Here is a 13,608-nt window from a genome sequence, read left to right as displayed (position 1 = left end):
TATTCTAAGAAGGAATTTAAATTCTTATTCCAATGTTTACAATTTACATCAATAATAAATTAAAATAAAGAAAAAGAAAATAAAGCAAAATACAATCTTGAGTGTTCCTGCAAAATTGACAAACTTGTTAGTGGAAATATGTCAGTTTTTTGGGATTTATCCAACAATATCTGGAATTGAGGGATTTATTCGGATATAAGCCTTTTTTATGTTTTCTTGAAATAAACACAATAAAGGATGAAGTAGAATTGAATAAATAATAAAAATAAACAAATTTGGAATTTAGAATTTTGAGAAAATTGTCCAAAATACCCTTGAAAATTGACCTTTATTGTAAAACAGGGTTAAAATTAAGGGTTTTTCATAAAATATTTTGGTAATTTGTTTAATCCGGGGATCAAACGAATTATAAATAATGCAAAATCGGGTGGAGGGCACCCTAATATGATTATGAACATCAAACTCTAAAAATATGAAACCTTTCATAGAAATTTTGAAATATTGGAAAAATATCAAGTTTTGCCTGTGTTTTAATCGAATCGGGACTCTGCGGGCATCCTCTTTTCATGATTTAACCAAATAATGCATCAAATGAATTCTAAAATATGCAAAATTTGATATGGACACTTATAATAACCCTAAAATTGAAGTGAAACTAAAAAATAGAATGTTTGACAGTATTTTGATATGAAAATTAAATAAAGAAAAGAAAATATGCGATTTTACATACGGACACGTATCTGTCACAGTGTCAAACCTGAATCAAGTATCAAATAATAATGAAAAACTGTAAAATTTCATATGGAAAAACTAGACAGATGAACAAAAATATTCCTTTTTACATATCAGAAAAAACATCTTTGATTAGAGAGATATCGTTCCGACAATATACGCTTGATTTCGGCGAACACGTAATAGTTATAAAAAATACAGTTTTGATTTTGGTTTAAATTAAAATAGCAGTCATAGTTCAAAATTTATCAAAACCACACTAAGAAAACTAGACAAACTATTGAATCTGTGGCATTTTACAAATTGAAAAAACAATCTTTGGTTAGAGAGATACAATTTGCGTAAGTTACCCAAGGCTTAAACCATACATAATGGTCTCTGAAAAATATATTCTGATTTCTGATAAATTAAAAATAGCAGACGATCATGAAAAAATCTGAAAATTTCATAGATTACACTAGACATACTGACAAATACACTTCTTTTTACAGATTGTCGATCGGATCTCCGATAAGGGAGATATCACTTTGACAATCTGTCCTTGATTCCATATAACATTTCCATGGTGCAGGAATCAAAGTTTGGTTTCTGATTTTTTTAGTAGGGTTACAAAGCTCAAAATAATCTAAATTTTTTTATGAAAAATCACTGACAACGCATGATTCAACTCTAAAAAAAGCAGATTTTATTGATAGAAAGAAAACATATAAAATAACGTCGTTATCGTGCTGCCAGAATCAAGATATGTATATTAACGGTAAAATGCATGAATAACCCTAACCTAAGCATGTAAAATAAAAAAAAAACTTAGAAATAACATAACGAATTTTGATTTGATACTTGAATGAGTGAAATAAATATGAATATGATGAAATAATAAAAAAAAATCATAGAAAAAATGGTTGAAAACTTGATTTGGCCTTTGAATGTGGGATTCAATCCATAAAGGGATCAAATCTTGTCTTTTATTTGGCATAAACATAAAAGTGATAATTCAAGCTATTTCAACATATCAAAAACATGGAAATCACTTTAACACAACCCTATATTGTGTTCTTGAATTCGTTCCATGATTCTTGGATGAATAATACACTTGAATTCAACACCAAGGGGGCGATAATGGCTAAAATATTAAATAAAACAATAAAAATAAATAAAAAGTATAGAAGAAACCTTACCTTGGGGCTGCAATAATGGAGAATGCTCTTGGGAGAGAGAGGAGCTGCTGGAGAATAGAGAAGGAGCAAGAAGGAGAAGAGAAAACAATGAGGGGTTGGACCCCCTTAGATCCCTTTTTATAGTTTTTGGAACTCTTAATTAAGAGTTGTAATTTTTTGAAACACTTGTTAATTAATTAAGATAGAACATGGGGGGTGGGGGGATTTTTTGGTGGAGTGTTCTAACCTAACAAGACACTAATTACTAACCCTAATTGAGACTCCTAATTAGTTTTAATAAATCTCAAATATGGCGCCCCCCCATGTGGGCTGACATTTGATTTTTAAAAGTCCTAATTACAAGTTTTAAAAAACAAGGTTTTAAAAAACAAGGTTTTAAAAAGTGAAAATAAAGGTTAGGTTTTAAAATCAATTTTGATCTTTTTGAACTTCTAATTCGATTAGGATACTAACTAAACTTGAACTAACCTAGACACTTTCAAGTGTGGCACCACCTACTGTGGGCTCTTACTTGTTTTTCAGAAAACGGTTTTTAAAGTTTGAAAATAAAGGGGTTAAAAATAAGGTTTTCAAATAGGTTTGAAACAAAATATAAAAACCGGAGTTTTAAATCAACTAGAGTCCTAGATGAATTAAAAATCTCTCGAATGTGGCGCCAGGTGTGTGGGCCTCGCATTTGAGTTTTTGAACAGGTTAAAAAATAGTTTTTAACACAGATGAGAATAAGAGCAAACAACAAATTCAAGAAAATTAGAGTCCTAAACCAACTGAAACTCTTACTAGAGTCTTAAAATTTTGAAACTCTAAAATTTAGTTTTTTGAAAGACACATAAAGAGGTTTTGAAAGATCTTTTTCAGAGATTAGTGAAAATAAATAAAAGATGAAATTAGGGTTAGAGTCCTAACCAACTGAAACTTTGACTAGAGTCCTAAAGTTTTAAAACTCTTATAATTGGATTTTTTTTTTGAAAAACAAGTAAAATAAGAATAAAAAAATAAAATCAGAGTAGAGTTCTGACTCGACTGAAACTCTGGGGCAGAGTCCTAAAATTTCAAAACTCTATAATAAAGTCCTAAAATTTTAAAATTTAATTTTTTGAAGGATAAATGAATAAGTTTTTAAAAGATTTTCTCAAAAATGAAGTTAGGGATAGAGTACTAATCCAACTGAAACTCTGGAACAGAGTTTTGGTCTGACTAAAACTCTAAAATTTTGATTTCTTTTAAAAGATTTTCTTGGAAAAAGGTAAAAATATAAATGAAAGATAGAGTCCTAATCCGACTGAAACTCTGTGATAGAGTCCTAGTCTAACTGAAACTCTGAGATTTTGGCCAAAATAAAGAAAGTGAAAAAGGGATAAGGCTTTTTCTGGTTTAAAATCAAAATAGAATTTTGAAAAGGTTCAAAAGGTGAAAAAGCAGAGTCCTAATTTGACTGGGACTCTGAAATTTAAGAAATTTGGATGAAAGAAGGGATCTAGAAGCGACACAACTCAGATGGGTCTTGTTTGTCTGAGAATTGAGATTAATTATAAATCGATTTTAAAATAAATCAAAATCGCTTTCTAAGGAAAATATTTTGAAATAAAGAAATATAAGACCCATAACCTGAATAGGAAAAATGCCTCATGGAAGAACGAGGTTAAAGTTTGACCTGTAACCTAAACGAAAAAAATACCTCATGGAAGAATGAGGTTCAGGCTTGACCCTTAACCTGAACAAAAAAAATACCTCGTAGAAGAACGGGGTTCAGGCTTGACCCATAACCTGAACGGGAAAAATACCTTATGGAATAACGAGGTTCAGGCTTAACCCTTAACCTGAACAAGAAAACAAAATCCTCAAAAGAAGAAACCATGATGGAACCTTCGGATTTTGCACAATAAATCTAAGAGGGGTTTGTAAAAGGAAAAAAATGGGGTTTCCTAAAGCTTTGAAAAGGGATCGATCTTGTGCGCCTCATTGTTGAGACTGAATAGCTTTTGAAATGACCTTTTGTTGAAAAAATAAATATTGGCTCGACCTCAAACCGAAAACAAAAAAAAAAATAAACTGTCTATGGTGGGACAGTGGAGTACACACGAAAGTGTGCGAATACGAGAGCCCAAGTGCTTAGATTAAAAACAGAGGGGAATGATCTTGAAAAGTCCTGTTATCAAATCCTAAAGAGGGATAACAATAATGCCAAAATATATTAAAATGGACATCAAATTCTCACTTCATGTCGGGATAGCTTGAAAATATTGCCAATAAGATAAAAATTGTAGTTGATTAAAAAATGGACATGTCCATGCTATGATAGCGAATGAGTTGCAACTGGACGCATATGTCCTGAAAGTTACTATTTCTATCGCGAGTTATGATGCTAGAGTATTGTTTGACATGAGAGCAACCCATTTGTTTATGTCTACTTAGTTTGCTGGTGTATTAGACTTATCCCTAGTTACTTTAGGGTATATACTAGAGACTATTACATATTCGAGTGATAGGACTATCATTCATAGTTATTTGCCTCAGGTAGAGGTCATGATTGCAGAACAAAATCTTTTTGTTAATCTAATTATTATAGATATGATTGTATATGATGTGATTATGGGTATGGATTGGTTGTATGAGCACTACACTTGTGTGTATTACCATGAAAGATGGATGCACTTTATTAATCCTGACCAGACTATTCTCGAGTATAGGGTCAGTAAGTTAGTAAATAAGGGGAAGATGGTTTCAACACTAAAGGCTCAACATTATCTTAAAAATGGGTGATAGGTCTTTTTGGCTAGTATTTCTTTAGTGGAACCCAATACAACCCCTATGAAGGACTTGGCCCTTGTGAGAGAATTTAAAAAGTTGTTTCTTGATGAGCTATTCAGATTACCTTCTGTGCGATAGATTGACTTTGCATAGAATTGGTGCCTAGGATGACTCTGATTTCTAAAGCTCCATATCAAATGGCACTAGAAGAACTAGAATAATTAAAGAAGCAACTTTAAGGGTTGATGGACAAAGGGTTTATTCGACACAATGTATTGCCGTGGGGTGAACCTATTTTATTTATTAAGGAAAATGATGAATCAATGTGCTTGTGCATTGACTATTGAATGTTGAACCAAGTAATAATCAAGAGTAAGTATCCTCTCTCACACATTGATGATCTGTTCAATAGCTTTGAGATGCTAAAGTTTTCTCTAAGATAGATTTTAAATCTGATTACCATCACTTGAGGATCCAGGAGTCTAATATGCAAAAGACAACTTTTCAAACTCGTTATGGTCACTACGAGTTTTTGGTGATGCATTTTGTGTTAATCAATGCACCAACAACTTTTGTGGACTTGATGAACAAGATATTTTGGTCATTCTTGGATCTTTTTGTAATTGTTTTTATTGATGACATTTTGATTTATTAAAAATGTGAGGCAGATCACAAAAACCAACTACAAGAAATTTTAGAGATTCTTAGAGAGCATAAATTATATGCCAAGTTTTTTAAGTGTGAGTTTTGGCTAGGGCAAGTCATGAGACACATGATCTTAAATGATGGAGTATTCGTGGATCATGCTAAAGTAAATGTTTTAGTAATACTTTTTTTGAGAAATAAAGATGATGTTTATATTTTAATTGTTGATTTGGCTTCTAATAAGTAGATTTCAGATATTCAAATAGGTGGAGGCAATTATGAAATAGAAACAACCAAAGAAAGTTTCAAACATTTGCAACTTCTTAGGACTCGTCGGATACTATAGAAGATTCATCCAAGATTTTTCAAAGATTGCAACACCGATGACTAAGTTACTTCACAAGAGAGTCAAGTTTGTGTGGACTAGGTAATGCAAAAAACGCTTCCTAGAACTAAAGAGAAAGTTTACCACAACTCTGATACTTACTCTTGCATTAGGACATGGAGGATTTGTGGTGTACAGTGATTTTCAGGAAAAGGTTTGGGTTGTGTTATGATGGAACATGAGAAGGTGATTTGTGCATCACTTTAGTTGAAGGTACATGAGTAGAATTACCCCACTCATGATCTTGAGTTAGCAACAATGGTATTTGCTCTTAAATTATGATGACATTATGTGTACATAGAGTAGTTTGAGGTATTCTCCAACCACAGAAGTCTCAAATATATTTTCTCCTAAAAAGAGTTGAATATGAGACAACAAAGTTGGTTAAAATTTCTTGAAGATTACGACTTTTCAATATCTTACCACCTAAAAAAGGCAAATGTTATCATGGATGCCTTGAGCAGAAAGGTAAAAATATCTATCATGTGTCATTAGCAATAAATGAAAACTTTTGAAAGACTTTATTGAATGGAGACCTTTTGGATTTTATCATGTCCAGATCAAAATGGCTAGTATGTCTGTTAAAACCGATATCATGGAGTAAATCATAGCAAAGTAAAATGATGACCCCAAATTCTCCAAGATGATATCAACTTGTCAGCAAGATGAGTCGACTTTACACTTTGAGAAAGATGATAGTATATGGTTTGGGCAGAGGCTATGGATACCAGAGGACATGCAGTTGAAGGACTTATTCGATGAGGCACATAGATCCAAGTATGTCATTCATCCTGGCAGTGCCAAGACATTCAAAGACCTACAATGAAATTTATGGTGGAATGGAATGAAACATGAAATTGCATGATATGTTTCAAAATGCTTGGCATGCCAACAGGTTAAGATAGAACACCAGAGACCTCAAGTTACAATGCAGATTTTAGAGATACCTCAGTGAAAGTGGGAAGGCATTATCATGGATTTTGTGGTAGGTCTGTCCAGGACAAAGCATCAACACAATGCTATTTGGGTTATTGTTGACCGCCTTACGAAGTCAACATATTTCTTGTCGTTTATGGTGAACCAAAAGTTGGAGAGTCTTACAAACTTGTACATGGACAAGATTGTTAGACTGCATGGTGTTCTGTTGTCTATCATTTTCAACATAGACCTACGGTTTACTTCAAATTTTTGGGGGGCAACTACAGATGGCTTTGGGAATGAAGCTCAAGTTTAGTACAATCATTCACCCTTAGACAGACGAACAATCGAAAATGATGATTCATACATTGGAAGATATGTTGTATGCATGTGCTCTAGATTGGGCAAGTTATTGAAGTAAACATTTGAAATTAGCGAATTTTGCATGTAATAACAGTTACCATGCAAGCATTGGTATGGCTTCTTATGATGCTTTGTATGGATGACCATGTAGATTCTTAGTTTGTTGAAACAAAGTCGATGACAAGACTGTAGAATCACCAATTATACTTCAACACTACACTGATCAGGTACAATTGATTAACAAGAGACTTTTCATTCCTCAAAGACATCAAAAGAGTTACACTGATAAGAGATAGTGGGAGTTTGCCTTTAATATAAGTGATCATGTTTTTGTCAAAGTTTTACTCATAAAAAGTGTTTTTCAATTTGGCAAGAAGGGCAAACTTAGCATAAGATATATAAGACCTTTTGAGATTCTTAAGAAGATCGGAAGAGCAATATATAGGGTGACACTTTCTCCCCAGTATTTGAGTCTTCATAATGTGTTTTATGTTTCTATGCTGAGAAAGTACATGTATGACCTGACACATGTGATTCAGTACAAGGATCTGATGGTGCATAATGATCTTGCAGTCAAGGAGTGATCAATAGAGATTTTTTGTTGATGAAAACAAGTATTACAAAAGAAGACTATTCTCTTAGTGAAAGTGCGATGGCAACACCATGAAATCATGGAATGCACTTGGGAGCGAGAGAGAGAGAGATGAAAGCAAAATACTTGAAATTATTTGGTAGATAATCAGAACCGATTTTTTTTAAGAAGTAAAGGATGTAATACATGTAGTTTTTTCGTAAATATTAAATAATTAAAAGATGAATTTTATGTCTCGATTTGGGTCAAATTAGAATTTGAGTGTCAATTGGAATTTGAATCTCACGTTAATTTAAATCTTATGTGAATTTGCATTTATAACTTAATTTAATTTGGATTTAATTAAATGTGAATTTGGATATGGGATTTAAATTTGGATTTGATTTAGAAGTTAATTTGGATTGGATTGGATATAAATCTACTTAAATTAATTTGGATTAGATATAGAAATCAATTAGGATTTAATTGAGAAATCTAATTGGAATGGAATTAAGAATTTAAATTGATTTAATTAAGCAAGTAGGATCCTCAGTGGAGGACACTCTATGTTGCACCATCCTACTTGGCAAAATATTTTTTACTTTATTATTTCCTAATTTCCTAGGAGCCTCTACTTTATCCAAGCCAAATATCAATTAGTTTCTTAATTTAAGAAATAGACTAACTAATTAATAGATTTGAGAAATTAAATTGGTATTAGAATTAAATAGGGAAGAGTGGAGCCATAGGGTGGGATGCCCCTCTTGTGTGCCCTCTTATTTGGCTAAGGTTTCTACTTTGATTTAAAAGTAAAAAAAACCAAATTAGTTTCTTAAATTCAAAACAAGGCTATGGGCTTATATATTTCAAAAGCCTCTTAAATGGTTTAATAAGTCAATTTTGTTTTAGGCTTTAGGAGATAAGCAAATATAAAAATTAAAAAAATAGGAAAGGGCTAGGATGCTTACCTTATAGGATTTAAAATCTCTTAAAAGCTATAAAAGAGGACCCCTCACACGCCCCCCTATCTCTCTATTTCCTCTCTTTTCCCTCTCTCTCCCAACCAATTCTCTCCTTGTATATTCTTCTTCTTCCCACACATTTGAAAGAAGACATTATTGAAGGAGGTTATTGATCCTTTGGAGGTACAACTACTGTTAGGAAAAGAGTTTCAATATTGAGAAGTGTCTTGATTTAAGGTGTTTTTGAAGTCTCAGTATCATCTAATGATTTCTAAGGTAGGAAACATTGATGTTGTATGCGTCCATAGTGCTAGTGTACATATGCGTATGTAGAGGATCCACATCTGTCTACTTATGCATGCATATCAGTTATGAATATTATGTAAGACTGATATGACATTAATTATGTTGGATCAAAGTTCCAAAATGATTTATGGTTATAATCAACTTTGGAGGAACTAAACTATTTTTCCTTAAAAACATTTTGGAGAGTTGAATTTATATTTTGTGTATGGTTTATCGTGAATTGCATAGATTTAAATCTAATACATGCTATAATTGACGTTAGTATGCATGTATTATTGATGTTCAAAAACCTTAATTACACAAAATCGACTTTGGGTTCTTGGATGTCTTTTTGAGAAAAAAATTAGTTTAGTCTATTTTAAAATTATGGTTTAGCATGACATTTATATATGAACAACATATAAAGATTTGAATTCATGTTGTATCTGTTATTATATATGCATGAATACTATAAAATCCAAATTCTTTATTGTAAAAATCAATTCTGGTGTATGAATATTTTATTTTGAGAAAATTGGGTTTTCCTGTAAAAATACATCGGATCTTGCATGTTATTCGTATTATGAATTTGATCCCTATGAATTCAGCATGCTTGGATGTGTACATGCATGTTGATGTATGATATATTCATATTGAATTAGAATCACGTATTGCGTGTTTAGGATATTTTCTTCATGTAAAATATGTATTTAATTACTTGCTTGTTAAAAATACATTTTGTCTCGTGATTTCTATTCTAACCAGTCTAAAAAAAAAATCATGGTTCTCTAAAACGGTGAACCAAAAAAATAAATAAATTTAGAGGGATGTTCTAGACATGTAGAAGTAGTCTAAAAAAAATATTTGGTTCGTTTGGGGTCTTGATTGGGAGATACGACCTCTACAAGTTAAAATAGAATTTCTGTTTGACAGAAATTCTGTAATGGCTACACATTTTTGTTGATTTTATTCTCTCAATTTGTTTCATGTTTGTAGTCAACATTTTTATGTATAGTTCATACGTTTAAGAATACAAGATAAAAATCTTTGACACAAATTAATTACGGTTTGTAAATTAAAAATCATGAAAGTTAGTTCCAAAACCTAAAATTTATAGAATATAGTATGTCCAAGAAAAAAAAAAGACTATAGTGCATCAATTTTAATTTTTAGCTAGGATGCATTGTAGACTTGATTTATTTTGAAGATTGTGTCAAACACACCCAGTTAACTACAATAAAATTAACATAATTTATTTTAGTCTGTAGAGTAATTGATTGATGGTTCTTCGGTAAATCCAAACCATACATGTTTATTCTGTGAATAAAAAAATAGTTTCAGTAAATAATTTATTTTTTCTTAATTCGTATTAAGATCAAACCTAAGTTTTTTTGCTGTAGATAGCTAACACAATTGTGCATCTACTATAAAAGATTATAAATTTTTATTCATTGTATTTTGGGTACGACATAATTTATACTGACTAATACATTTTGTTCATGCAGTTTCAAATTAAAACTCTTGTTTGCATGTATTTCATGGTATAAAAAATGGACTAGTTAGATATGTATGCGTCCAAAAGTTGGACCAGATGATCTCTCACCATATTAGAGTACAGTGTGTGGTCCAAATGAGGCTATACGCTTGTGCCTTTACTTGAAATTATGTGTTGACTCATATGCTGTAAATTTTTGCATATTGTTAAAATGAATTGCATGCACGAGGTAATATTGTATTTGCATGACTCATAATGAGTGGTTGTTGTATCAAGCATTAATGATAATGTGATATGCTTATGCATTATATGGTGATATCTTAAAATGTAATATGATAATGTGTGAAATTATGCACACTTATGTTCAATAGAGGCTAATAGCCTTGTAACTGGTTAATTGAAATCATATGTGCTTGCGCTTTGTAGATGCTATGGACCTTGAAAATGGTTAATTGTGTTTATACATGTATGGTAAGAGAATTAATTTAATAAAATGTGTCATATACATTATTTCTCTTGAGACTTACAATGAGAGGCTAAACAATACTTTGAGCTCCGTAAAAAAATTATCTAAAACACAGAAGGTTGCATCTCGACCATCACATGATAGAGGACTAGGCTATCAATGCAGATGCAGGGTGGTATGTGTGTACTTCAGTTAAACAAAATTTGATATATCAGGTTAGAGGTATTGGGAGCACTCTCTCAACTAAGGTTGTCTCTCACCCAATATTGGTGATGGGTGCAAGGTCAGGTTAATAAATCATAAATTGGTTAAACCCTTGAGTCATTGCTCTTGATCTGAGATTGATCTGTGTTAGTATCCACAGATGATTGAATGGAGAAACAATTATGTATTGTGCATATAGTTTAAGCGTTACATGCATTATTTAAGAAAATCTAAATAAAAGAAATTAAAGCCACTAATGCATGAAAAAGATGTTTCGCCCACCAGTAAGTACATGCATGAATTAAATGTTCATGCATAAATGTCATATATGCATATGAGTTTAATTGTTGCATATTACTTGTGTTTGATAACATGTTTTAATGAGATAATTGTTTACTTATTGCATATATGTAAAATGGATGTATGTTTCTATGTATATGTTTCTTACTAAGACTCGATGAGGTTGACCCGCATTATTAAACATGTAGGTACTGATTGAAAAGCCAAATTAATGCTGAGATGCTGCAGGCAGTGTCTCATGCCAAATGTTTTCAATGCTGAGGACCGTGTGTTTGGAAAACATTTATGATTTATTTAGACTTGATCCACTATAATGAATTTATTATTTGTTTGATGGCTTAATTAATTTTAATGGTGAATTTTATGATCTACTATGAAAAATTGTGGGTCTTAGTCAAAACAGGTAAGGTTCATGTATGGTATAAAATTTCACAAACTATACTTGGGTCCATGTATTAACCGGACCTTCGGGTCCAAACTTGGGTCTTAATCGGGGCTTCCTATTTATCACCATACCCGGACCCTATAAGGTCTGGTTGGGGTCGGGTCTGGGTAAACCCGACCCATTGACACCCCTATTAGGGGCTACTTATTTTTCTACACACACTAGTATTTATGATTTTTTTTAATAGTGTTTTTATGTTTTTTTTAAAATTACTTTATCTTAAATCTAACTCCATGTATGTAATGGACATGCTATGTATTCATAGAGACCGGCTATTGAATCATCTCATTTTGATGCGTAAGCAAGATTTTTTAAGACTTTAAAATCAAAGAAATCTTTATAAATATTCAAGCATCTAAAATTTATATTTTTTCATTGAGAATACAAGTTCCAACACTTGGTTGAGAGACGATATTTGGTTGGCACCCTAGCGTGCAAGAGACTCCTCTTTGTAGGGATGGCATTGGCCCCAAGAAAACCAGGGATCCATCAGAACCTACTCTGTTTGGATTGGGGATGGAGGACATGAAACGATAAATAGATTAGGGGTGAAGTGAAAATCAAAGCCCATACGTGGATGAAGGCGGGGATGGACTTACTCTTGCTTCCACCCCCATTCCTGTTAATAAAATTATTAATATATCCTTATATAATATTCCTAACCCTAAAACCTTCTCATTTTCTTCTTATTATTCTTAAAATATGAATAAAGTTATTTTGAGACAGGGATGTGGACATAAATGGAGACGGGATCAACCGGAGATGAAGGAGTGGAGACCTTGTCCCTCGCACCCTCCCTGGTCCTACGTCTTTGGATGACAGGGAGCAAAACCTTGTTTGCAAATAAACCATTCATTTAGGGCAGTTTGGTTGATTAAAAACCTGATTTTTCATATTTTGATCAACAAAAACTGAAAAAAAGAGAAAGATAAAGCCGGTCATTTTTTGGTCAGCCGCTGGCCAGGCCATTATAAGTCAGGCCTCGAGCTCAACTCGTTTAACTTGTTTTCAGCTAGACTTGCAACAAGAACGAAGCATTGAACGCCTCAAGCTACGCTTCTTCGGTTAGTTCACCAATTTATTTGGTTGCCAGGCACCAGTTCTTGGGGGCAGTGTTGCGTGTTGGCCTCTCAACTCTCAACTCCCAGTTCCTGGATTTGGGATACCCAGGATTCAGCATTTCAGTATCAAATACCGGCTCCCAAACAGAGCCATATTTTTTCCAAGCGACATTAGTCATCTTATTGCATAATCTCGGAGGAGTTTTTTTACTTTTTCAGGAAATGGCAGCAGCAGCGCTCCCTTCACCGTCGTGCTTATCGTCTTCGTTGTCAATTGCGTCAGCCGAATCCTCCAGGCTCTTCTCTTCCTTGCTTCTCAAATCTCACTCTCTCTGCGTCGCTGTCACTAAACCCACCTCCCATCTTACTATCAGGGCCTCTTTATCCTCCTCCACTTCTTCTTCTTCTTCTTCTTTGTCGTCGTCGTCGTCGACTCAATTCAACATCACTTTCGGACATGGAGCCTCCAAACCCCCTCGAACGGCTGCCCCTCCCCAAAACAACCCGTTACTCATCCCCTGGATCGTCAGGGACGAGAATGGAAATCTCAAGATCCAGACGACCCCGCCCGCCCACATTCTCAACGCCATGGCGGTCGCCAAGACCGCGACAAAGAAGAAGACACCCCAGAAGGAGAAGCTGTCGAAGGGAGCTTCGCCCGCGTCGGAGCCGAAGCATTCCAAGTCTGCTCGGAGGTTTTACAACGAGAATTTCAGAGAGTCGCAGCGCCTCAGCAAGGTGCTTGCTGCCGCTGGAGGTACTTTCTTGCCGGCCAAGGATAATTCTTTTTTCCTTTTTTGTTTTGTTAGAAAATTTTCCTTTTATGTTTTTTCTTCGAGGCGTCGCT

At 33.4% G+C, this 13,608-nt stretch overlaps 1 protein-coding gene across 1 annotated transcript in view; it reads left to right on the top strand.

Annotated features, from left to right (window-relative positions):
* Nucleotides 1-12,717: 12,717 nt before the first annotated feature.
* LOC149845149 (putative ribosomal large subunit pseudouridine synthase SVR1, chloroplastic) overlaps nt 12,718-13,608 on the top strand; it is a 49,161-nt gene continuing 48,270 nt past the window's right edge. Inside the window, exons 1-2 of the mRNA XM_089995551.1 lie at nt 12,718-12,764; nt 12,981-13,518. Of these exons, the coding sequence (XP_089851677.1) occupies nt 12,984-13,518 (535 nt within the window). The 5' untranslated portion in view covers nt 12,718-12,764; nt 12,981-12,983. The remainder of the gene's footprint in view (nt 12,765-12,980; nt 13,519-13,608) is intronic.

The sequence above is a fragment of the Nuphar pumila genome, chromosome 2 (assembly GCF_984573655.1).
Source record: "Nuphar pumila chromosome 2, dmNupPumi1.hap1.1, whole genome shotgun sequence".
Lineage (NCBI taxonomy): Eukaryota > Viridiplantae > Streptophyta > Magnoliopsida > Nymphaeales > Nymphaeaceae > Nuphar > Nuphar pumila.
Note: the sequence above shows the minus strand (reverse complement) of the source record. Positions and strands in the feature narration are given on the sequence as shown.